At 39.5% G+C, this 27,131-nt stretch overlaps 1 protein-coding gene across 2 annotated transcripts in view; it reads left to right on the top strand.

Moving 5' to 3' along the window:
* Nucleotides 1-27,131, top strand: part of CLIC5 (chloride intracellular channel 5) — a 69,261-nt gene that overhangs the window by 28,648 nt on the left and 13,482 nt on the right. For both annotated transcript variants that reach the window (XM_072407414.1, XM_072407415.1), the window contains exons 2-4: nt 19,311-19,420; nt 20,538-20,663; nt 24,591-24,697. In XM_072407414.1, coding sequence (XP_072263515.1) covers nt 19,311-19,420; nt 20,538-20,663; nt 24,591-24,697 — 343 coding nt within the window. The remainder of the gene's footprint in view (nt 1-19,310; nt 19,421-20,537; nt 20,664-24,590; nt 24,698-27,131) is intronic.

The following is a 27,131-nucleotide window of genomic DNA, read 5'->3' as shown; positions in this document are numbered from 1 at the left end:
CAAACAGAGAATGAAATGAGGCAGGAGGACATCACCTTTAGAATAACCAATACATAAAAAAAGCCAGGGGCTCATTCTATATCTGACTTTTAGCTGGAGTTGCCCTCTAACCTTTCACAGACTTATCCCTGATGGCTCCTAAAAGAGAACCTGTCACCTGCGCTATAGTATCCTGTAAGAGCCTATTAAGCCCCCTTCTGATACAAAAACAAAGTTTAAAATGAAAGTTTATTAATACAAAAAATGTTAAAAGCCACCAGCCGCCACATATATAATGTAACATAAACACGTCACTTGCACAACTATATAAAAAGAGATTTATTGAGATTAATTGATTATATAAAAAGAGAGAATTATTGAGCACACAGGAGTGCGAGCAATAAATCCTGGACACTGATTTGGGATTAACTTTAAACTGATGATCCAATAAGTGTATTTAAAGTATCATATATGGGCAATTTTGGGTACCCCTCATCATTTCATAGACTCATACAATTTAAGACTTGATATGTTTGCCATTTCTTTGCCTTTTATATATAAGAAGTGGGAGGGTTAACACTGTAGATTTCCTTTCATTTATTATCACATGTGCACCTTTGTAATTCCCAATTTACAAGCTGAACAGAAACCTTTAATACAGAGATGTGAATGTATAAAAAGAAGAACCAAAGTGGTGCACCAGGACCTGTTTCACATTCAGGGGGCAGTTAGTAATGATAGGAAACGGGCAGTGCAATATACTCAGGGGGAGGAAAGGTTTAGAGGTGAGAATATTAATACCCCAGGGATGAAGCTAAAAACATTACAGGGTGCAAGTCCAGAAAGATGAGTAAAGCTCGGTGCAGATCACTCGGTGCAGATCACTTTGGCTGGAAATGATCACTAGTAATCCTTAGTGATTGTTCCTGACAACAATGGGATGTCCGTGCCTTGTACTGAGATTGAGATGAGCAGGAGGCATTCAAAAGCTTAAGTAAAAAGTGAACTTGTGATTTGTGATGTGAAACTGAGAGTAAAATGTCAAAAATAGAAGATGTCAGTAAAACGCGTTGGATTCTACCTAGAAGGGGAATTTTGGTAGTTTTTTTTTAAAAAGGAACTGAAGCTGTACCCAAAAGGGTGGACAGAGGCCAAAAGGACCAGCCACCAGTATTGTATGTGGTCATCCGCTGATCTTTCCCCAATACAAACCTACCATGCCTCCATGTGCACTGAGTTTCCAATAACATAGCAAATCTTCATTTATTAAATTTTGTTCTGCTTTAAGAATGTAGTGGTGTCTTGGAGGTCAATGAAGCTGTCTTCAACTTTCCAGCACTTGTTTCTGTGCCAAAATATGCCCTTTATTAGCCTTCTCATAAAATAAGGTATAACTCTGAGAAAGAAATAAAAGAAAGAAAGAAAGTATATTGAAACCCCACCATCCTAACCAACCCCTCCTCTTCCACCTTACCTGCTTTTATCCATAAAATTCATATACACACTTTATTGTGTCCGTCTGATATCTGGATGGCCCTCGGGGTGCCATAATTGTTGGAGAGGCTGAAAATAGACCCTGTAAAGATGATAGCTTGTTTTATGAACATTGTTGGATGATAAATGTTCTTCCATGTAAGCTGCACATTTGGGGAACAGAACTTTTTTATAACAATATTGCATAGTACAAATCAATGTGAATAAACATGGTCATCTAGCAAATAGCAGATCTTCCTTCTATGTCGGTTAATGGTTAATGAGACCCTTTCATCTGACCTATACTGTACTTCGGGCAAGATCGGCAATTTACTATCTGTACATGTTTAAAATAATGAAAATAAAACTCCAATATATTCAGAGGGAAGGAGATGTCATTGTATGTGTTATTGAGTGCTTTGCATGATCTCATACTATCAGTCTTTTTGGCTCAGGGCCCATTTAAGAGTAGGGCAACTGATCCATTGCCTTGGGACTTCACTTTCTCCAAGGCCTCAATTTTTAGAATGGCAGGAGGCTGGAATTCCCTGCGATTGTTGCACGGACTTTATATTTGTGCAGGGCCCTGCTCTGGATAAATGGGAGGCATATATATATATATATATATATATATATATATATATATATATTTATATTTATATATATATATAGCAGGGAATAATACAAGTCGTCATATGTGTCTGCTGATGTCACATTCAAGATGGTGCCTTCATCAGTAGTTTCAAGCCTGTTTATTATCATAATATTATACTGCAATCAGAAAGAGATATAATGCAGGAAAATATTATGAAATATGAACCTATTGGAGGATTTTTGATGATGACATACGACAAGTCTAGAGCCGCCATTGCTGACCCCCCCAAACAGGGCCGCCATTGGGGTGCAGTCGGGTTTACTGTACTGAGCCCAGGTGAAAGGAGCTTGAGCTTTGCAATGCTGGGACTTAAAGACATGGAGCAGGGGGCTCAGATAGATTACCATGTATTAGTCCTAGAGGTTGTGGATGGTGGCCTGGCTCTAAAAATACTAGATCATATATATATATATATATATATATATATATATATATATATATATAGTGCTATATAGACTGTAGTTGGTAACAACACATCACCGGTTCATCCCTATATTGTAAAAATGTTTAGTGATATAGAAATACATTGTATAAATAATTTTATAATTAGGTTGTATCATTATTTTACATCCCAACACATTGCCAGTCAGGTTTGTTTGGACACTTAGGTAAAATCTAATAAGCAGCTTGCATTGATGGGCGATCTGCGGCCAGCGCTCTAATCTACTGGAAGCAGATGTGTACTTGGAGTAAATAGATGAGCGACACGTAAATCTACCCACTGACGCAGGGGAAGGCCGTTCTGGGCTCCCTTATCAGCCAATACCTTCTGTGGAGCTTCTTATCAGTGGCCGGCTCCCTCCCCAGTCATCCCTATGCTTGGCTTCATCTCCTGGATAACAAAGCACAGCCCCTCACTGAGTACAGCACATTTCATGTCTCTGGGGATAGAAGGGTTAAGGGCGATGTGCTCTGCTGCTCCTCTGATATTCAGGGCAACACTGCAGAATGCATTCCCCATAAACAATGCACTTTATGCTCCAGTTGGCTTATTTAATAAGAAGGTGGAAAGAAGTGATGATGTACAATAACTTAGAGCAACTAGATGTCTGTGAACAAAGGAAAATGAATTCTGATTGGTTGCTGAGGGCTGCTGCACCTTTAGTGCTGTATAGTGCCTTTCCTTGGGGTAGGGGTCCCTTTGTCCAGGTGGGAGGCACAGGAGATGACAACCAATGTTTCTCAGCAGCCACAAACACCGCCAGACACTACGTGTGTGTATCATAAATACAATATTCCCTGTACCTGACCCACCACTGCTTTCGTTGGGGGTTCAATGCCCTACCAACAAATGTTTAGACTCGCAATGCAACCCATATCTTCCAATCCAAAATATGCAAACCTACACCCCTTACAGCCTATGGATCAGCAGTATTTTTACCCTCTCCAATCAAATTAAAAACATTGCAGTTTACCCCAACTCAACCTGGAAATCATATACCCCATGGGGACCCAATACAGGCCAAAAGTGAGTTAAATCTTCAGTCTAATTTTATTGCTGTACTTGTGTGATTCACCCCATTTTAATATTATTATTATGATTAAACAGGATTTATATAGTGCCAACATATTATGCAGCGCTGTACATTAAATAGGGGTTGCAAATGACAGACTAATACAGAGAGTGACACAGGAGGAGAGGACCCTGCCCCAAAGAGCTTACAATCTAGTAGGCGGGGGAATTTACACCCCATCAACAGAGAATTCATAAAAATGGGAAAATACTCCGGTTTGGATCCCAGGATCATTGGTCACCAGGACAAACAGTGAGAGAAAGATTTTATAGTTTTCACCAAAACAGAAGAAATTTATGGGGACCACTAAAAACAATTTTTCCCGTAACAGTAAATTAAGCATATTAAAAATGTATGGAACTTCTTTCCTGTACTATCCAAAAATATTAAAAAGATTGATATACTTTCATACTTAATATCAGTCAACTTTTTTAATTTAGAACATAACATTTGGATGGTGTTACAGGCTTGGCAACTAATAACTTTATAAGTTAGGTTCCTTTTGGGTTTCTACTACCTTCCTATAAACATTTTTCTTTTTATACATACCAAGTCAGTGTGCCCATCGGAGAGATCCAGGGCCCTGGGAAACCATCTGAAATTTTACAGTTTTCTCTTCACTGATTGGCTTTGTGTTGGTGTTGGACCTCTGCAGAGAGACTTTTGCTCACCTAAAGACAGCAAGGGTCCTTCTCTAGGTATGTACAATGTGTGCATTTGGGTTTGGTTGGACACCTGGAAACTTTTTTTTGTAGGGTATGGGAAAAGGGGTGGCGGGTCAGACGTGGGTAATGTGTTTGCAGATGATATATTTGCTGTTGTCCCTGTTTAGAAGGTTTTATCTTTATCTCTGCCCAAGTGACAGGCATCAGACAGGATGTGGCAGGAATTAAAGTCTTGGGACCTCTATTACATGGTAAATTCTGTCTGTGTCCTTATTGAGGATTTTATTCTCATGCTCAGTCCCTGTGTCTGATTAAAAAAAACAGGAAGTGACAGGATATCTGTCCTAAATTGGCCAAGATAATTTAAAACCCCCAAAAAGATGAAGCACAAATAGAACTCCATGTTCTCTAGAAGTAATGTTGCCGGATGATGACACTTTCTATTGGCTTTCCAGTCTTTTGATGATTTAGAAAAGGATGCAGAAGCATTGATATTTGCAAGACGGGGTTATTAAAGTTTGGCATTCATGCAGCACTGGATTAGTGGTTCCCTGAGGTCAGAAGTGGCACTGTCGAGTGACATAAATGGTGGACTATATATATATTCCTTGGTTCATGGGTCTCATTATCGGCATGACCTTCAGTTCCCTATACATTTGCTTTTTAGTGAAAAAAGAGACAGCAGTACAAATCTGAGGTTCTAACTCTTCCAAAAAAAGAAGTTGGTTATAGACACATTTTAAGATGTTATCGATCTTATAGATGAGATCTTTCATCTCAGTCTACCCCAAAGGAAGTTCTCTGAACACCCAACCTGCACACTGCTGGCCAACTGTTGCACGCCCCCATTGCCCATACTACCACCTTAAAACATATCCCTGCTGCCTATTGAAGTCCTGGTGGCATAGGCCCTGTCCCACCCCAGAACTTACTATGAGCTAAAAATTGGCTTAACATAACATTCCCTGGGCAGACCTAAATCCTCACTGACATGGGTGGGCTTTTCCATAATCATGCTGTGAACACAAATATTTTTGTAGGCACCCTGTAGCAATGACTACCACTGCATCCCCCAAAGCCGCCATCTTTGCTGCCAACTTGATGGCAGATTTTCAGGTCCATGGAGATCCTCTGCAGCCATTGCACAGCCATTGATAATGTAATTTATTATATTGTCCCTTGTTCCCGGCTCTTTATGTCACACTGTATATGGGGCACAAGTTTTACATGACCTCAACCTCCTGGTGAATTTTTATAGCTGGATGTCATTATGTTCAGTTGGACCACACACTCAGTATATGATACTGCTTGTCTAGTCATACCATAACTGTTTCACTATTTTATATAGTCGTGGTAATGAGTGAAGCTTCCTCTATTCTATTTTATCCATTTTGGCCAACCCTCTAATATTTAACAATAAAATATAAAAAAAAAAATATTAGGGTTCTTGGCCACAATATTTTATTAGCAAAGCCTGGCAAAGAACTGATCTAACATATGTCCACTAGTCCCAAAGTACTTAATCAATTGTGAAAATTCATGTGACTGGAAAAAGGTAGCAAGAAAAGGTCCAATTTACCCCAACACGTTTCACCAAAGAGCCTTCTTCAGGGAAGGTGGGACCATCAAAAGTGATGTGTAAGAGGGAGTTTCCAGTTCATAATATTGGTATGGGAGTAGTTCTCAGGGAAATAGGTACTTTGAGGCAGTGAAAGTAAAATTATCTTTGCTTTCCAGAAGAAAGGTATTATTATTAAAGAAATTATATAGTGCCAACATATTATGCAGCCTTGGTATCATATGAAAGGTGTCTTTTATAAGGGGAATTAACCAAGTCAATCCCTGGTATTGCTGGTGGGGGACTAAGCTAAGTCGCCTTTTTGATGCTGCTTCCGATATTGATGTCAGGGAGCCAAGCTGTTGTGCTGTTGCGCTGCACGCGTTGTTAAGGGAAGGTTTTCTGGTGGTGTTCCACGTCTGTGTAATTTGTGCCAAATTAGCTATTTATAGTGTCCACCCATATGACAGGGTGACAACAGACATGAACAGAAAATTACCGCCCTATACAGGAAATCTAGGATTTGCACGACATGACCGCCAGGTATTTTTGTAATAATATTTACATATTTTCATGGTAAGTTAGGTTGAAAAAAGACATCAAAAAAGTCCATCAAGTTCAACCACTAGGGAAAAAACATATCCCAGATCTAAAACCCTTTGGACATAGTTGATCCAGAGGAAGGCAAAAAAAAACCCTGGTACAATTTGCTCCAACAATAAATTCATTCCTGATTCCATGGGGCAATCGGATGTTCCCTGGATCAACAGTCTCTGTTATCTTTACTTTAAAGCCTTAATACCCAGTTATATTCTGTGCTTCTAGAAACACATCCAGCTTTCTCTTAAAGCAACCTATAGAAGATTCAAAATATTGAATATCTATTGAAAATTTTAATAATTTAAAATTCCTTTTTAGGCTGGTGGACCAATCAGGGATGACTACTGTGGGGGAAACGCAGCAGTGCGCCTCCTTGTCTCCCCTATATAGAAATGAGCAGGGTTCATTCCTACTGCTGTTCCTGGAAACAATCATAAAAAATCTTTTCCAGCGACATAAATTTGACATTTGTACTTTGTATATGGCATTATTTTTTTATTGTATTCCATCAGCAGAATCACTTAATTGTGATATTTGTTTCCTTTCTGCCTAAAATCAGCTTTTAAAGGGACCTTAAGGTCCGGTATTCTCAGACTTGTCTTTAATCTGGCTATGGGCGTAGTTTTATTCCACTCCTTAATCACTGTCCCTTTTATAACAGCACAGAGATAGTTAGAAAGGACGTGTCTGGGGAATATACTCCGAGGGTGCTGCATGACAATGAAGGACAACTGCTCCCTGTCATAATGGGATTGTTTTGTTTGTCTGATATATAAAAGGAAATGAATCAAGCAAGAATCATCCACGGAACAGGGCTAGGACTATCACAGGAAATGTGCGGAGGTTTACCAGCCAGGGAAAATGCATCATTATTCCAAGGATTGTCCCTTCTAGTAAATGAACATAACACTGGACAGTGTAAAGCAGCCATTCGCAACAAAGTTAGTAGGGGGTCCTCAAAATGTGCAAGATTGGTTTCCAATTTGACAGTAATTCCTGCAAAAATCTGGAGCCAGCAGGATTTGGTAGAGTCATGTGCATGGATTTTATGTGTTTGCCATTGTCTATAAAGATGGTATTCTGGCCACCTCAATAAGGAGGTCATTCTTTCCACTGGCCAACTGAGGCTTTTTTTCTTCCCACTGCCCACCAATACATTGGTTTGAATTGGGTTTCCCCAAGACCTGAGAATAGACCACCTAAACTTAAACTTTGCTGCTTTATTTTCATTTTTCTTTTTACAAGAGGAAAAAAAAGAAAAGACGGCTTTATATGGTAAAATAAGTTTTACAGCATTCTAGGCTATACAGACCTCACCTGAGCGAAAGGTCAGCATATATAAGGAGAATAGCACAATATACATAATAAGGCGTCAGTATTGTCTGATGGGTGGTCCAAGTAGGTGGGCGTAGTGAACCAGAAAAGAGACATGCAGGCAGTGGCAGAATTACATCTGAGCTAATGAGGGGAAGGTCCACTAAACCACCTACTTGGACCACCCTTTGAACTATAAAACCCTTTTCAACTCCTTCTTCTCCTCCCAGTCATTGCTTCAATTATTTACAGTTTTTCCTTGATTTCCAATATACATATATTTCCTAACCAACCATTCAAATTTAAATTTAGTCTCTATTCTCCCCTGAGGGAGCCATATGGCGAAACGTGTTGGGAAACAGAGACAACTATATGCTTTGGATAACTCCTGAGATGATTTTATAATACAAACACCTTATTATGTATATTGTGCTATTCTCCCTATCTGTGTTGACCCTTTAGCTGAACTCTGTATAGCCTGGAATGCTATAATACCTAATGATCAAGTGAATAACTTATGTTGCCACTTTTGTTCACTTATATGTTACATACAGGCCTGGCAACTAATAACTTAATAAGTTAGGTTCCTTTTGGGTTTCTACTACCTTCCTATATACATTTTTCTTTTTTTACATATTAAGTCAGTGTGCCCATCGGAGAGATCCAGGGCCCAGGGAACCATCTGAAATTTTACAGTCTCTTGGAAAATTCTTTGACCTCAATCATCATTTATTCCTGTGAACCCAAATTATCATGGCCACAACCCACATAAAGTCTGTCCCCCCACAGGTATCACCTTGGCTTAGGCTCAAATTTGAATGATACATGGACTTGCTTCTTCTTCTGTACCATTGGGGACTACCCTCTGCTACAGATGACGGGTAAAATAAGAGCACTCTGCATGCAGTGTGGCATGGGTGGGTAGGACTGGGGTTTTTTTGTTTTATTACTCCAGGACTTGGATTAAGGCCTAAAAATCTAATTAAAAAGTCAATTGTTTAGAAGCTTTCCAATTACAACAAATCAACAGATGTTTAATGACTTACAGCACACTTTTTTCTAAAGTTGCCATAGTAGAGTAGAGGAAACCTGTCTATTGCCAGCAGCTGAACAGTGGGACCTTTACTCTCTGCAGCAATTAGGTCATTCCATCACAGAGGTTTTGGCACATCCCCTATTCTCCTCACTGATTGGCTTTGTGTTGGTGTTGGACCTCTGCAGGGAGACCATTGCTCACCTACAGATAGCAAGGGTCCTTCTCTGTATTTGCTGTCAGGGGAATGGGTTTTCAACTCAGGAGGCACATGACTTTTAAAGAAAACTGTAGAACTTGGCACTTTGAACTTTTTAGCTAAATGTATTCAGCTAATTTAGGCATAAAGTTGAGTTACCCTTTAAACTCGATGAACATCCAATATATGACATAGAAACACTTTGCAGAATTAATCACATGAAGACTCATCGTGGCATATTTAAAAATAGCAATAGTTGGACGGTGCGGAATGTATTGGACAGGTGAAATGGGCAATGATTCAGATTTATGTCATCTCTCAGCATGGTGTGAAGATTCACATTTTATTATCAAGAACGTTATAGCATCATTATCCTGGTGGGATAACAGAAGGGGAAGAAATATCACAGTTATATCCTACAGGCAGCCTGGACCCAACGCCATTTTTCCCACCCAGCGCCCCAGGGCTGACGTTACTTCTAATGGCTATTTCTGTGCTGCCTTGTCATCTGATCCATGTGACATTTCTGTGTCACAAAGTCCTATAGTGACAGCACTTCAGCACCTTAAATGTTCCCTACGGAGCAGGGCACGCGGTCACAATATGTCATCACATAAGTCAGGTCTAGAAATAGAAAATGAAAGGAAAGGTAGAAAGCAGCTGCTGGTGAGCTCACATGGACATGACAACATATAGCTCCTGTGTCACCTATGATGCCCCCTCTGCAGCTCCAAAGACAGTTTCTTAAAAGGTCAATCCACCCAATTTCTGCCTGCGGGGCTGAGCTCACCTCTGTTTTGGAGTTCGGTCTCCCCACCATAATTCCAGGTTCTGTTCCTGTCCATTTAAGACAGTCTTTCTTGAGCTTTTTAAGATGGGAGAACTTTTAAAATAACTTTCATGTCTTAGGAAACCCCCTCTATATTTGCCATATCTTCTGTTGACAGTATATTAACATGGTCAAGAATGTCACCATTGGTCTCTTGAAAGGCACAAGTTGTCCATTGCTCAAAATTTAGTGACCTCTGGAGGAACCCTTGGATTCTATATAACCCTGTTTGAGAAACTCTTCTCTGAGGATTTGGAGGTTTTTGCTCTCCATTATGTGTCCTAGCACTATTTTCCATAATCCTAAATACTTAAAAACTCCCTCAAGAGGATTGGGAGCCCTTATAATGGCCATAGGAGATGTGCAAACTCAGCAAAAGTCCTTCACATAAGGATTTTAGACTCTCTTGAATCTACTAGAAAAGACCACAAACATTTTAGTTGGACTGACCCATTGAGCAACCTACAGGCTTAGACTGATGGCCAAGTTGTGCACTCATGATCCATCTCGTAAATAAGCTTACTAATAAATGTGTGTTTAGGAATTGGTCTGTTGGTTTGAGATAATGTAAATATTTATTCTTCACCAGGGAAGGATTGGGTAGGTGGGGTACTCAATAAACAACCTTGATGTTGGCCTACCAAATCTTCTGGCCAACACATAGTTGTCTTCAGCTAAAGGTTCATTCACGCACCTTGGAAGGTGGCATACAGACATAACTTTACTCATCCAATTGTAAAGGGCCAGACCAGGGGGCTTGTGTGTGGTCACCTTTCGGAGAGACCAATGGCCTTGGACAATGTATGGACAGTTAGTGTTTCATTCTCAACCCTGCACAAAAGGCATGGATCCTTATCCTAATTTGTGGTGCATACTTAACCACAACCAAAAGCCCAATACAAGAAGTCTCTAAAAGCCATGGTCATGGTGAAGGTGCCAGAGACCATGACTCCCAGCAGGTGATCAGATCACTCCTATTTGACATTGATAATTTGACAGAGACCACAAGTCCAAGCAGGTGATCACCCTCATTTGACATTGACATTCTGCTTAATCCTATTTCCTCGGAGCCAAAAGAACCAAGAGAAAAAAGGTGACAACTTCTTGCTTATGAGGCCATTCCTATTTTCTAGATACTCTTCAATTTCCATTTCCATGCTGTAGATCCCATACGGTAACAATGTTGCAGTCTGATCATTGGGAAGACTGAGAAAATGCTTTTTCAGCTTGTAACAGACTAATATCATCTCAGCCTGGACTACGTCACTTAACTAAGGTATATTCATTGCTTTTAATAATAAAACGGACAACTTATTTGAAAATAACGTAGAAGAATTTAGCTAATGCAAAGTTCACTTTGTCATCAGCTCCAGAAAATAAATAAATAATGCCTTCCCTTTCCATATCATCCTTTGCATGATACTTTGTTTCTGCGTGATGACAGGTTCACTTTCCAATGGAGAGAATAATGGAAATTAACCTTTGGATCATTATTATGCAGCAAGGAGGGGTCATCATATTTGTAACAAGTCTAATTTAGCCAACACAGGGCTGACTCAGGGATAGGCTGGGCACAGACAGACATCCATAGAACAGGGAGGATGGCACATCCAGCTGCCAAAATCATTTACCGCGCCGGGGAGTGTTGCTATTATTAATTGTTTAATTAAAACCGCAATGGAATGCCACATGTTTCCTGCTGGGGAAGCAAAACAATCTGTGTAACGAAAATATTTTTGTGCAAAATGATGAGAATAAATTCCTAGGTGGATGTGAATGGGCAGGGTGGGAGCACCATGGCTATGACAGTTGCCAAGGATGCCCCCCCCCCAGACATTTTTGCAGATATCTGCTATTTGCTTTGGAAGTGGAACCAGGCCCATTCACAATTGCAAAACATGAAAGGAAAGTTAAACATTAACATCAATTTTTCAACTAAAAATAAGTTATTCTTATGAAAGCCACATTTAGATTTTTCATTGTATGCATCATGTACTATACTTTATTTAGAAACATATACACCATCAAAGTATACCCAGTCTTGCCCTCCTCTCTCCCCCTTCAAATAAAAATATGTGACCCTTGCAGCCCATAGCCTGACCTGTGCTTGCTCCAAAGTTAATATTTTACCCAAGTTGCTGTTTTAGGGTTTTCAAAAAGATTTTGCAGTATATTCAAGAGAAATAGAAAGGTTGGGAAACATTTTTTGCATGCAGCTGCAGCAGATATTGGCACAGTTCTTATGGTCGCTTTTTGGCAACATGGTTGTTTGAAGATTTGCACGGTTTGCTGCACAGTAGCAGTTGGCCAACCATATTCTGGTGTGAAAGAGGCCTTAAGTTATGAAAAAGTGTCAGATAATAGTCACGCGAGATGAATAGTTGATTATCTGGAGTGAAAATCTGACATGTGTACAGCAGTCTCCTATGGCGGATTGATGAACAACTATATAGATACGACTGCTGTTTACTCCTGTGGAGGAGTGCACAGCACGATGCCACTCACTTATCCTCCCCCTTCCTTTCCTAATTTAACAGAACAGCTCTTGTTTGTTCGTCTCTCACTAGAGACGATCTTGAAAGATCATTTCCAGCGACAATCCTTTGGCATGCAGCAGACGTCTGTACAGGGATTAAGTCATTACAGGTGTTTTCTAAAGCAACTTTTGCTATAGGTAAAATGTTTCTGGATCTTATGACTTACACCAAATTACATCTCACTTGTTTTACCATGAAATAAAAGTCAGAATTCTAAGGGCCCTTTCACACCCACAATGTGAAACCGCTTGGTTGGCAGCAGTAATCCTACAGGTAAACAGATTTGCAGGTGAATCACAAATCTTTAAGCAACAACCTTGCAGCCAAGAGCAACTTATTCCATTTGGGAACTGCACCAAGATCCATAGCCCCAGCCACATGCAAAAAATGTTCCCCGACCTCTCCCATTGAGCAGGTCTGAAATGGCCTAAGTAAATAAAGTCATAAATAGTTTGTTTTTTTATTTGTTGCATTCTTCCAGGCTTGTATGTCTACAGCATCCAATGAAGAATTCAGTTTAGCTCTGATTTCTTTGTGCAATGTGTCCCTGTGTATTGCGCTCAGGTCCGGTCACAGTGTTTCGGTAACAATGTATTTGATAATAATGCTGCAAGTACCTGTACATTGTGTGCAGACAATGGGGAATGGATCAATGTCCAGCACTGCAAAGCCCTAGCCACATGATTTCCATTGTTGTTGTGTATATTCTGGATGTGCAATCCTCTTTGTTTGTTCACTGGCATATTGTGTTACTGCTTTTATTTTGCATTTGCTGGATGAATAGAAAGCTGAATTGAAACACAGGAGATTGAATATCAGGGAAGGAAATTACAGTCTCCTATCTGTCTCCAAATAGCCCCATGTTTCAGGCTGATTTTGACTTTCGTGGCTTCTTGCCCTTTTAAAAGAGATAAACATAGAACATCAATGATCTGCGGCATTCTAGGAATATTCAGAAATAATTCCACTATGGTTTACTAACCTGTCAGATGTCATCTCATGTGTGTGTGACAGCTTATATTGGATTGTTTATTGCAATTCTAGATATTTTACTATTTTCTACTTTTTGGAATCGAGACAAAATAAAAAAAAACTATTGATCCTGTTGGAATTCTAATGAGCTGGTAAAGTCTTCTTCTCCTTTACTGCCTGTTATCAGTTATCATTTATCCACTAGCTATTATCAGTTATCATTTATCCACTAGCTATTATCAGTTATCATTTATCCACTAGCTATTATCAGTTATCATTAGTCCATGCTGTTTCTGTGCATTACATAACCGTCTCCCCCTATAAAAGAGAAGTGGGTGAAGGTGTTCTGTAGTATTATCAGTATCCTAGGTTGACAACACTACTCTTTGATACATACAGTAAGGGACAGGGACAGAAAGTGTTACTACAAGGTGAACATAAAGGAACAAAGAACATAACAAAACAGGAACACAAGCTACATAGAAATCAACTGCAGCCAACACATCCAAGGACTGGTCAGTTGCAACTTTTTTGTTCTTGGTTTTCTGTAAACTTTAAAGTAGAACATGCCAGGCCATGACTATTTGCTTATAAACTGTGATAACGTTTTAAAGTGACCCTTTTGTCAACTAAAACCCCTACAAAGTTAAACCTGTAAGTGAAGAAGTCCAATACTGTCCCCTGTCATAGTAAAAAGCCAATCTGAGAAATGTTCCCCTTTAAATCTGCTGGGAATCTTACACTTCTGGGATTGTCAGTTTCTGAAATTCCCAACAACTCTCACTGGTTTGTCCCTTAAACTTTTACCTATAACAGAAGACAGGAACAATGTAAAGGTAGCAGTAAAAACCAGTGAATGATCATAAATACTGGCAATCCCAGATTAAGTCAGATTTTAGAGAATAGTATCATCTCTGGTCTGGACTACTGTAACCTCCTCCTCTTTGGTATTCCACTAACCCGACTCTCTCCGCTACAATCTATTATGAATGCTGCAGCCAGACTCATCCATCCTTCCCTCCACTCCTCTTCTGCTGCATCTCTTTGTAGTTCTCTCCATTGGCTTCCATTTCACCTTAGAATCAAATCCAAGTTCCGGTGCTTTGCCTTCAAATCCCTCCACAGTTCTTCTCCCACTTACCTTTCTGACCTGGTACAAAAATATTCCGCTAGCCGCTCTCTCTGCTCCTCCAATGACCTACTAATGTCTTCCTTACTCATAACCTCATCACATGCACTGTTCCAAGACTTTTCTAGATCTGCCCCAACTCTCTGGAATGGTCTTCCTCGTCCTATTCGGCTTGCTCCTACTTTCTGCTCATTTAAAAGAGCCCTCAAAACCCATTTTTCAAACTTACCTTCTGTCTCTTAAACTCTCACTATTTCCCACCACTACTTATCTCCCCTCCTATTGTGTGTTACTTCCCCCACCTACTAGATTGTAAGCACTTCGGGGCAGGGTCCTCTCCTCCTGTGTCACTCTCCATATTTGTCTGTCATTTGCAACCCCTATTTAATGTACAGGGCTGCATAATATGTTGGCGCTATAATTAATAATAATAATAGTTTTATCAGGATCAAGATATTTAGCATCACAGGAGTTACTATTCAGTTACTATACATAGTTACTATTCAGCTTTATTTTGCAAGGATGCCTTTGAAGGATTTATTTTAGTTACATAAAAACTTTTTTTACAGTCACTGACTTCTGTAGCTGCTGACATTGGGGATAACATATAAAGTACTACCTTTCATGTTATTACATTTTTTTACCCCCTCAAAAAAACCTTTTTCAGAACACTTCAATTAAACAACAGGGGGGAGGGGGGGGGGGGCAGCCATAAAATCAGCCTGTTAAAGCAGAACTAAATGTAAAAGATAAAATACTTTGAGCGGGTAGATTGCAGAAGGGACAGGTGATGCCATTTATGTGTCAGCTCCTTGACTTTCAAGCCAGCCATTCCTCTGTTGATTGTGTATTTTGTTTTTGGTTAAGCAGTCCATGTTGTATGTGTATATGGCTGTTACAGCTGTGTGCAGCGTTATATTAAGGCTTTCCCCTCACAGACTACATGTGTGGCCGGTTCTGCTGCTGCAGGTCCTAGTAATGGAATTTCAATGAATAATTAAAGCCACGGTTTAAGTTTCAGAGCAAGCTTAACTTTCAACACTTGACTACCAGCATTGTCTGTGTGGCTGCAATCCAGTGCACACATAGGTGGTCCCCCGTAACATACTGTATCAGCTCCGGCACATTGCAGATCCATCTCTAGGGGAATGAGGGCTCTTCTGGTCACAAGGGTATACATTGGGCCTGATTTATTAAAGCTTTCCAAGGCTGGAGAGAATATGATCACTGAATCTGGGTGATCCAGCAAACCTGAAATGGATTTCTCCAAAATCATTTGGTATTTGCCAGCAAAAGTTTTGAATCCTGGACCAGATCCCTTTCAGGTTTGCTGGATCACCCAGCTTCACTGATAAAGGTTTATCACCTCCAGGCTTGGAGAGCTTTTATAAATCAGGCCCAGTGTATCTGTTTATACTTAAAATATAATAATATTATACTTTGTCTCTTTTGGTTTGGTTTAAATTGCAGGGTTGTGTGCATATGTCAGATAATCATTTTTTGAGATGAATGGTCAGTGCCAGGGAGCATTAATGCCATCGCTGTGTTGCCATTCTGTATCAGGCAGGGCAGGAAAGGTGGGGATGGCACTGACGGAGATATCTGGCAGATTGTGGAACATGACCATAGGAAATCATGTATGGGCACAATATGTGAACTTCCCATTTTCCTACCCTCTGCCCTTATCAGCACCACTCCCATGGGCTGGCCCATAGGGGGCGCTCTTTGTTTTTAAAGGAAAAAGGGTGAGGACTGAAGACAGATTAATTCCACCACCATCTCTGCAATGTGCATGGCATAGGATGATAATGACCGGTGACTATTCTTCTATAAATAGAGCAGGGGGGGCATATTTGTGCAAAGAGTGATGAGTGTCAACTGTTGTAGTATATGGATGGCATAATTATTATACTATTAGACTAGTTATTTATTTTTGAATAGAGAGGGGAAAGGGTTAAAATGAATCGGTGGCCAGTCTATTGATATACATATTATTAATATTATATAGATATATATAAAGCAGAAGCTCTGAAGATTTTGGATTCCTGAGTCACTTTTATTACACTATTTATATGGTTTAGTTTTTCAATAAAAACTTGATTGACATTTGGAGATTAGATTGATCGGGATGATAAATATGGGAAGTAAGTGCCAACCACAGGTTTGTTTTGTATTGAGTAGTATAGTAAATACTGGCTAGATGTTCTTAGAGGTGAAGCCACCCCTTGTAATTACTAAGTAATGGGAGTTATCCTTACTGTACCCCTAACAACATGGCTGTGTTGGTTGTTAAAGTAAAGAGCAGGGAGCTCTCTCGTTGGCTAGTATTTGTCAGCTGCAGATCAGTTGTTACAGTTATCATCAGGAATGCTGCCTGCTGTTTACTATAACAACTTGCAAAGCCGTGGTATACAGCAGGGAGCATTTCCGCTTGTGAATGTAACAACTGATTTGTCCTTGACACCCAGAAGAAAATCAGATGTTTAGGATTAAACATCAATACTAGTTCTGATCAATATTCAGGATGCTGGTAATATTGGATATTGCAAGGCATTGATCCAAGCAAATGATGATTTAAGGAAGATATTATTTCCCATGCACATATCTGCTACTATATGACCAGTTTAGGCTGATTTGCTTTCATTACTGTTGGGAGAGAGGAAGAGGGCATGATGGGTTGCTGTGTCACTGCTGGGAGGGGGAAACATGGGAGCCAAACTGTTGAGTCAGTGCTGAATAGGATGAGATGACCTGCTGAAGCACTTCTAAGAGAGGGGACGGGGTAAGGAGATCTGTTGGGTCACTCCAAGAAGGGGAAGAATGAAGATCTGAGCCGTACTGTTGAGTCCCCGCTAAGGAGCGGAGTGGGGTAAATACAGCTGTCCTGATGAGTCACTGCTGAGAGGGGGGTTATGGTAAACTCATCTTCTGGTGATTGCTGGGAGGCAAAGGACAAGATTAGCTGCAGAGAACTTCAATTATTTCAGTGTTTCTGTTGTCGGCCACAAAATAATTGTAAGAAGAATAGGAAGAAGGAACCGAGGGCTGATAAGGGTAAACTTTGGGTTAAAAAGGGATAAAATAGGACCTTTGATTTGCAGAAAAATCAATACAATAATAATAATACCTTTTTTCCTCTAAATACCCAAAACACTGTGCAAGAAGACATTTTTTTACAGCAGGAGCTTTCATGGCAATATGCGGCTGTCATTTTGACAGCTAGAAGATGTAAGGAAATGCAGAGAGGTTGCATTGGAAAACACAAGACACAAACTTTTTTTGTACATTTTTTTGGGCACATACCATGTCTAATTTCCACAATCGGTTAACAATGATTTGCTTCACAATACAGCTAGAGACGCCACTAAGACAGCTTGTTAATATCATGCTCTGGATTTTATTGTTTTCTGTGAGAGATTCCCCTCATGTGCTGTCTTAGTCAAGAGTCAGTCATTTAAGCTGTATTTAAAAAGGGCCTGTTAAAATAAAAATATTCCTTTTGGAATTCTAAAGGTCCAGGACTATCAAGTTACTGGCTGGCAGAAAAAGTGCCACAGCATGTATTCATTCTAGTTGATTTACTAAAGGAGTAAAGTTTGTTCACTTAGCAAAGTGACTGTTTTCTAAACCTGGATAAAGTGTTCACTTTATTCATGGCACATTTTCTGCCATGAATGAAGTGAACACTTGCTCAGTAAAAAAAAATCACTTTGCTAAGTTAATATTATCTGCTTATTTAGGAAGACAAATCCTGCCACTTGTCTTATGACGAAAGAATGCAGGCCAATGGGGACTAATAGTGGGACATGGAAGAAGAAAACCAGTTGGCGCTGCTTAGAGTGGGTTTTAAGGGATTTTTTTGCTTTCAAGCAGCTGTGGCGCCACCTACAGGTGTATGTTATACTGTAATTTATACAATTAAAAATATAACAGATTTAGCACTGAATGCTGACATGGAGGATCAACATAGTACAATATGATCATGCGTTTTTATGCACGTGTCATAGTAACTTTCTGCAATACTACAATTGCTCCTAAAAGGGAATCTCACCTTGCCTGGTAGATCCCGTGTGGTTGTGGTCCCCCTCTATTACCTTCACCCATGGAAGTTCTCTATCAGCACAGGGTATTCTGATCTGGAGGGGGTCAATTCTGGGCACCTTGCTTTTACATTTTTTAACCAATTCATTATTTTTTGCAAATTCTGTTTCTCTATATACTTATTTACCTGTACAGCCCTGTGAATGGTCTGGTGAGCTGATTCAGAAATGCACATTAGGGGATACATATCCGGCTCCCTGCTGCATAGTCTGTAACAGACACCAGCTCTCTTCCCTGGCTCTGCCCTTTGCTTTTCCAATCACAATGTACAGCCTATAGTGAGGTGCAGATGATGCCATGACCACTGTCAGAGAAAGTGAATCTCCCTAATGGGGACACAAACAGCCATGAAAAGCTGACACTTATTAGTACAATATATAAAATTATCTTATTACTCAAAATTCATTTTACCTGAAATGCGTTAGTGGGTACTGAATGTGATTTTAAAATACATTTCTGGACATGTTCTGATCTATAGCCGTTCATTTCTTAACCTGAATTTAAAAAATCTTATTTTGGATCTGCTACAAAATACCAAACAGAACAGGTGATCCAGTGTTCCACATTTCCTCCAGAATTGACAAAACATTACTGAGGTTCCCTGAAAAATGTGGGTGGTGGGGCAGATGCCTGATAATGAGGGTTAGTAGAACATTCACTTTTATTACACCTGATGCTGCTATGAATGATCTGTGAATTCTAATTGTATATATAGGTTTTCTGTGAATTATAATGGGGATTTTATTTTTTAGGCTGGCAGCGATGGAGAGAGTATAGGGAACTGTCCATTCTCTCAGCGCCTTTTTATGATCCTCTGGCTAAAAGGAGTCGTCTTCAATGTAACCACAGTTGACCTGAAAAGGTAAGTCCAGCTTGATACCTCCTTCAGCGGACGCCCGTACAGGTGATCATGCCTCCAGCCAATATATTTGCTGCATTTACCATTCCAATTTGGTCAATCAATGATGAGTTCCTAATGATTTATCTTCTATTCCATTTCCCATCCAACAATTCTTAATAAGACTAATCTAAATTCCCGAGTGAGTCTGAAAAACTTTAGACCTGATTGGGAATAGAAAATAGAAGAAGTTCAATGAATATTAATGTGTTAAATGCAGCTTTCATTTTTTTTAAAGTAGAAGTGGAATAGACAAATCTTATATTTGAAAGACAAAAGTGGAAGACTAACCAGCCCTATATTTTTAATTTAGCTAGAACCTCTTTTAGATTTTTTTAAACCCCTCTACTGTACTACTGAACAGCAAGAACAACAGGAAATGAGGGAAAGCCGACCTTTGATAGGTGTCCCTATTGGAAGATTTTCACTTTGGAAATTATACTGTTTTACTATAAATTATATTGTTTTCCTATTACTCTGTCTTGGTGCAGTGATTGCCAGCCAAATACATAAATAGTGAGCGTGACTCTGTACAACAATCTTTCCTAAACTACCTTTGAAGGACCCTTAGACTTCACGCTGGCCATGAGGTTGCAGTGTTTTTACCGCTACCTCATGCCAGGGAATCTCTGGCTCTCAGAAGATGCTACATGTGGTTTTCCTATTTACAGCCCCATAAAGAATGAATGGGGGCAGTAATAAGCAGTACAGTACCACTCCCTGCTGCCAGCTATGAAATGTGCAGACGCTGGTCCTAAAAGTTTGGTTTTACATAAATGTATTTACATTGTTATTTTTTACTATAATCCAGTAAATTCTAAAATTATGAAATCCACATGGGAGGTAAATCACAAAATTGGGGTTCATATATATGTTTGCTTTTGGTCTATTTGATATTACTGTATCTAAAAATTACCAGGTTATGAACTCATGTTCAAACGTTTTAAAGACGTGTGATATAAGTATAGGTATATACTGTAAGTCCCCTAAACTTTTATGCACCCGGACCTGGCACACTTGTAGAGTCCTAACTGAGCAAAGTTTTAATTGGTTTTTCTTTTATTGTTTTTTCCAATCACAGAAAGCCAGCGGATCTACACAACCTGGCACCAGGCACTCACCCTCCCTTCCTCACTTTTAATGGCGAGGTGAAGACTGATGTGAATAAGATAGAAGAGTTCCTGGAGGAAACATTAGCACCACCAAGGTATGAAGCTCCCCCTTTACCAGTATATGTTCCACTGGCTAAAACCTTAACTAGAACCTCAAGGACACAAGTAAATCTGTGGGGCCCATTCATTGAGAAGCCAGACTCATCCATCCTTCCCACCGTTCCTCTTCTGCTGCACCCCTAGTTTTCTTATATTGGCTTCCATTTCACCTGAGAATCAAATTCAAGCTCCTGTGCTTTGTCCTCAAATCCCTCCACAGTTATTGTCCCACTTACCTTTCTGACCTGATAGAAAAATACTCCACCAGCTGCTCTTTTCGCTTCTCCAATGACCTACCAATGACTTCCTCACTCATGCACAGCTCCAAGACTTCTCTAGAGCTGCCCCAACTCTCTGGAATGAGCTTCCTCATCCTGTTCGGCTTGCTCCTACTTTCTGCTCATTTAAAAGAGAACTCAAAACCCATCTTTTCAAATTTGCCCATCTTCTTCTGTATCTTAAACCCTTACTACTTCCCATCACTCCATATCCCCCTCTTATTGTGTGATACTTCCCCTACCTCGTAGATTGTGAGCTCTTGGGAACAGGGTCCTCTTCTCCTCCTGTGTCATGGTCTGTATCTGTCATTTGCAACCTCTATTTAATATACAGCACTGAGTAATATGTTGGCGCTATATATATCCCATTTATTATTGTTATTTTTATTAATAATAATAATAATAATAATAATAATAATAATAATAATAATTTATGAGTCTGATTTATTACAAAAGAGCTTCTATAAATCAGACCCATTGCAAGAAACACTGCAACTGCACTACAGTCACTTTGACTTTTATCTGAGCTTTAGATTTTAGGAAGGGCTGTAGCTTCTCGTCACATGAGCCTCTGCTTTGCAACTTTATCCTTATGGATTGCGGCAGCCAGAGCCAGGGTACTGTGATAGGTTTGCTTTAAGTAAAATGTAGTCTCTGGAATGACAGGCTGTGGGCATTTTCTACTTCCATAATAAATATTTACTTTACCCATTTATCATTGTTGGGGAGAAGAAGGTGGAGCAGGTATAAAAGGCGCATTATTCTTCCCATCTAGTACAACATGAATGGTGACCACAGCCTTGTATAGAGCCCGGCACACTACAATCATATCTCCTCTCCCTCTTTGTTTGCTTGTGTCTGCAGTGTTGTTATAGGGAGACAATAGCAGCTTCACCTTCCCATGACAAAATGTCACTTTTTTGTGTCTGTTATATTTTAGTTTCATGCACGCCTTTCATGTCTTGTGTTAGTGTGTACAGCTCTTTGTAGTCACACCTGCAGCTGGGACACACCGACACAATCTGTTATCACCCCGTCCCTGAATACACCTCTCCAGTGAAAGAAAAAGAAATGGTTGTGTAGCAAGAGCTTAGCAAAACTGAAAAATAAAATACTAAAGTGAAGGTAATGCCCCAATGCTTTCCTGTGCAGCAATCCCATAGAAAAATGTGGCCAAAACCATTCTACAATCTCCTAAATCTAGAGAAGGAAGGGGTATGGTTATATTTTCTAGGGTCTGGGTTTATGTAGATTGCAAGAAAGTAGAACGGAAGACTTACAGAAGAGTTTTTTCTGTGGCTAAATTGCAGAATACAATTGTGAAGTTATCCCAACCTCATCATGAGTATGTGAGGTTGTTGGGATATCATGTTATCCACATGCTTCTATTGAAATAATTAATATTTCCTATTTAATCCAATAAAAAAGATTCATCATTTCATTGCATGGAATTTCCATTTCATGGAAGCATGTGTATAGCGTGATATCCCAACAACCTCCCATACTCATGATGAGGTTGGGATAACTTCACAATTGTATTCTACACTTTGAAGTATATTCCCTGTACTGGATCATAGCTTGATAATGTTCCTAAAATTGTTTTCAATACAGTTTAGCCACAAAAAATATGTCTGTATGTCTGTCTTCTGTTCTAATTTCTTGCAACTCTACAATCTTTTCAGATTCTTCGAATATTTCTAATTCAATAAATTGGTACAATCAATGCCAGGATATGCCATGACATTTTCTCTTGATCAGTATCATGGTTGATATCTATATTGATCCACAAGTATTTAGTGTGTTATCCACATAATCAATAATGTACTGAAAAGAAACCTTATCAAGAAAACTGATTTGCCAATTCTCTTTCCTCATCAATTTTTGTTTTGACACTTAAATCAAATATCATCCATAAAAAGCCACCCATTTGATTGATGTTTTAGCCTAATTGATAAAAAATTGTGCATAGTGCACAGCTAGTGTAATCAAGTAATTTATTTGTATGCAAGGAATACGGTTATTGAAAGGTCAAAGTAAAGAAGGTCGGTAAAGAAATTGTCAAGTTCATGTGCATTTGAAAAGGTTAAAACCTGCAAAAAATACAATAGAAATCACATTAAAGATAAAAAGACAAATGGTTTATAAAGAACCGGAAGAAGGACTTTAGTTTGGCTTATGTATTCATGTAGATCAGCCTTCCTCAACTTTTTTAACATGGGGAACCCTTGAAATAACGTTCAGGTCTTCAGGGAACCCCTTCTTTGATTACTATATCCCCAGCTCACAGTACATAAGTGTGGTGGTCAGTGAGAAGAATGCTTCTTATATTGCGGGTCAATGAGAAGAATGTCACCCAAAAGACCATTGGTGTCACCTACACTGACCAGAGAGCCACAAACTTCTCATTGCTCATGGAACCCTTGGCAACCTTTGGAGGAACTTTGGATGGGAAAACCCAATATCGATTAAATTATTCAGATAACAACAATTTCAAATCTTTATATAACCCCATAAAAAACACAATATACAATGATCCAAACTACAGAATAAAGCCAGGGATCCACATATGAAATGTGTATATATCCAAAGAAATAATACTGTATATGCCTATTCAGTGTCTTTTTGACCCTGTTTCACACACATGTTAAAATACCTAAACCCCCAAATATTAGACGTTTTTGGAAAGTGATAAATCTGAAGAATGAAGTTATGGTAGCTCATAGCTTATGAATGAAGGACATTTGTATAGGGGTTATTTTTTGAAAGTCAACAATTGGGCTTACCCCAAGTAGTGACCTTGAAGTGACTTTGGAGACACCCTTACAAAGTCTGTGCCAACCTATTAAATTGCATCAAGTGGTTGGGCAACACCATGAAAAGGGCTTGCTGGAGTCCTGATTTCAAATCTCACCAAGGAGGCTGATTTTCCCTAGTTGATTGGACTTCTTTACACAACCATTTATGGGATTTAAATCATGCCTTAGAATGTGTATGTATACAGGGCAGTAGTGGGGTCCCAGGTATACAGAAGCTTTGATCTTCCATCCCTCCTCCTGACATGGAGAAGAATTGCAATAAGTACAGGAAGCCAAATCTTTGAGTATTGAGTTAGCATAGCCCAAGCAAACACCGTCTATAGGTTTATCCTTCCTGCTGCTTAGATTTGACCAATTGTTCCATAGCTTTGGTTTAGGGCAAGAGCATAGAGGACGGTCCTAGGTCCCCTGGGCCCATATATGTTTTTATCTAAGTAGCCTTGGACATGATCCAGCCCTTAGCTTATGCTTAGACTGTTTGAGGCTATGGTACAGTTATTTGTAGCATCCCACCTGTGCCTGACATAGAGAATAAATGGGGTGGCAGTAAGCGGTTCGCTACAACCTGACATAGTGCTGTGGGCATCCGAGCAGCTGGCAAGGGAGCGGCATGGGAAATAACTTTAGTAAGTGCTCGTTTGTTTTCTCATTCTCTGCAGAATCTGACAAATTGTCTTCTTCATCATTAATGAGCATTATCCAGTATTTTGAGTGAATATGCGTCTACATCCATGGAGTGTGTAGTGTTTGTCTTAAATGTTTTTTATTTTTTTATACATTTTATTTTTCATCATTATAATAATTATTGGGTATTTGTTCCTTTTTACAGATACCCCAAATTGGCAGCAAAGCATCGCGAGTCAAACACAGCCGGAATTGACATTTTCTCCAAATTTTCGGCATACATCAAAAACACCAAACAGCAAGATAATGCGGGTGAGTACAGAGAAGGGATCTGTACACCTTCTATAGTAATGGCTGACATGAACACCTCTTTTAGGGTTTTGCATGCACTTTTCCTACTTTGCAGAGCCATTAAAGAACAGAGAATGCTGGAGAACTGTACTGGGCTCCTAAACCAGCACCGGGGTACGCCACCCACCCCCCATTTTGACAAAGCCTGATCAACCTCTGGTCCTGGCTTTCCCCTTTCCAGTCTGGATTCTGCCACCAATAAATGGTGCTTGCATTACTCTAGTTGGGTTTTTTAATGTATTCTCTTTATCAGAAGTATAGCTTTTAAATACAGCTTGATTTTGTGCACCAGCAGTACCTCCACTAGCATTTACAGTTTGCTGATTTGAGGGGGGGGGCATTCTTGGATGGTGTTACATTGAGTATAATAGCTGGTTTTCCGAGTCTTCATTGTGGGCCCTATATGCTATTGGGCATTATTTCCTTTTTTTATCCAAGGATGCGTCCAAATGAAATTCAGTAAAATTCTTCTGCCTTTTTTTAAACGGTCTCCAAGCTGTGCCGCTAGAGGATATGCTATGGTTTCAGATCTGCCTTCTAAACAGATTGCTAGATTTTGTAGTTCAGAATTCAGGCCCATTCAGCAGGTAGTGATATTGCACCAATGCAATCAGCATTTCAACTCATCTCAGAGATGTTCAGTAGGGTTGGGATCAGCTCTCTATAGAGGTCGCCTATGTCCCCTCACACCAAACTCATCAAACAAGACACCTTTTACTGTACAGCACTGTGTAATATGTTGGCACTTTATATATAAAGTTTAATAATTATAATAAGTCTTACTGGGGCTAGATTTGTGCACATGCTGGAACAGAAAGGTGTCTTCTGCAAACTTTTGCTGTGACATTACAAGGCCACCATTGTCTAAAATGTCTTTGTGTTCCATAACCCCAACAGCACCCTTTACTGCAAACACCTGATTGTAATCCTTTGCTGGGTGGGTCCTTGTACTTGTGCTAATATAGTGTAGGTGTGATAGACAGGTGAACACAAAAAATTTGACCTTATAGGTATATAGATATAATATATGTATATGTGTATATATATACACTGTATATATATTTATATATATATATATATATATATATATATAAATAAATAGTCATTGTTTTATATGTATAAATATATATTTTGTATACAATATATTTATAGGTCAGCTCATATATATAAAAATTACTATTAAAGTTCAATTTTATCCACCCTGTTCTTGTCTCTATGTATCCAGTGCACAGTACATACAACGTGTGCTATTATACCTGACCACAAGGGGGCAGTCATGTTCTATCAGTAGCATCAACATGCAGCATACTGCAGTACAATCCCAGCTGTACATTACAACCCAACACATGCACAGTAAGTTCTCTTGGGGATTCTCTTATGAACTGCCCTGCCAGACTGGAGCCAGTTCCAGGGTGACAACTGTCTGCACTATGTTTTGTTTTTATTTTCTAAGGAGTAATACCATTTTAGTTATAAATGCGTCTGTGTACACAGCGGGTAATAAATACACGGGACCCTGGATTACTGCACCATGAATGTAACACACTTATAATTCTATTTTAATTACTGGCTTTTATGGACTAGCCAGGGGAAGGGAAATCTGGTAGCTTAAAGGGTCTCCAAACATAAATTAGAAGTGGAAGGCCAGCTATACATGCATCAATTTTATTCCGGTCTGGGAATCCTGGCTGCAATTTGCTTTTTAGCTTCAGTCGAATTTTCAGATCAAGAAAAAAAAAAGACTGATGAAATGGCTGTAGGCTGGCCCACATTATTTTTGTAAAATCTTTCCTAAAGCTGAACTCCGGGCAAACAGATAAGTGCATGGATGAAATGTATCTGGGAGCTACTTTACCTGCCAATGGATTTGTAATTCTGCTTATCCAGTCACTAATAGTCCAGCCTGTTATTAGAGACAACCAATTCCTTCTCTACCCTTTACTAAGCCTGTGACTGGGCAGTAAAAGGAGAAGCAGCAGATTGATGAGCTTTTCAATTTTTGATCTTGTTCTCTCCTCCTATCAACATGCTGCATGCCCTGCAATACCAACTACTATGGTCAATGTGTGCCAAGAAAACATTCGCATTGACATTTATATAGCATCAAATGCGGTCTGAATCATTGACCCAAGGGTGCCATATTTTCATGCTGGCTATTTAAAATTTTGAACCAGCGAAAATTTCCAAAATCAAGACTGCTCACATTAGGAAACGTTTCCCGAACTGGTATTTGGACCTTCGCTGACCTGGAACTGAACATATTTGGTGCCATCATCAACAATGTGATTTCAGAAATCCCATGTTCTAGGGCCCATTCACAGACATGTGCATGCAGTGACGTATGCTCCCATTATGTTCTACTATTCATTGCATACAGACAGCCCATTCATTTAAA

This window comes from Pyxicephalus adspersus, chromosome 4 (genome assembly GCF_032062135.1).
Source record: "Pyxicephalus adspersus chromosome 4, UCB_Pads_2.0, whole genome shotgun sequence".
Classification (NCBI taxonomy): Eukaryota; Metazoa; Chordata; class Amphibia; order Anura; family Pyxicephalidae; genus Pyxicephalus; species Pyxicephalus adspersus.
The sequence above is the reverse complement of the archived record's forward strand: the minus strand, read 5'-3'. Positions and strand labels throughout refer to the sequence as shown.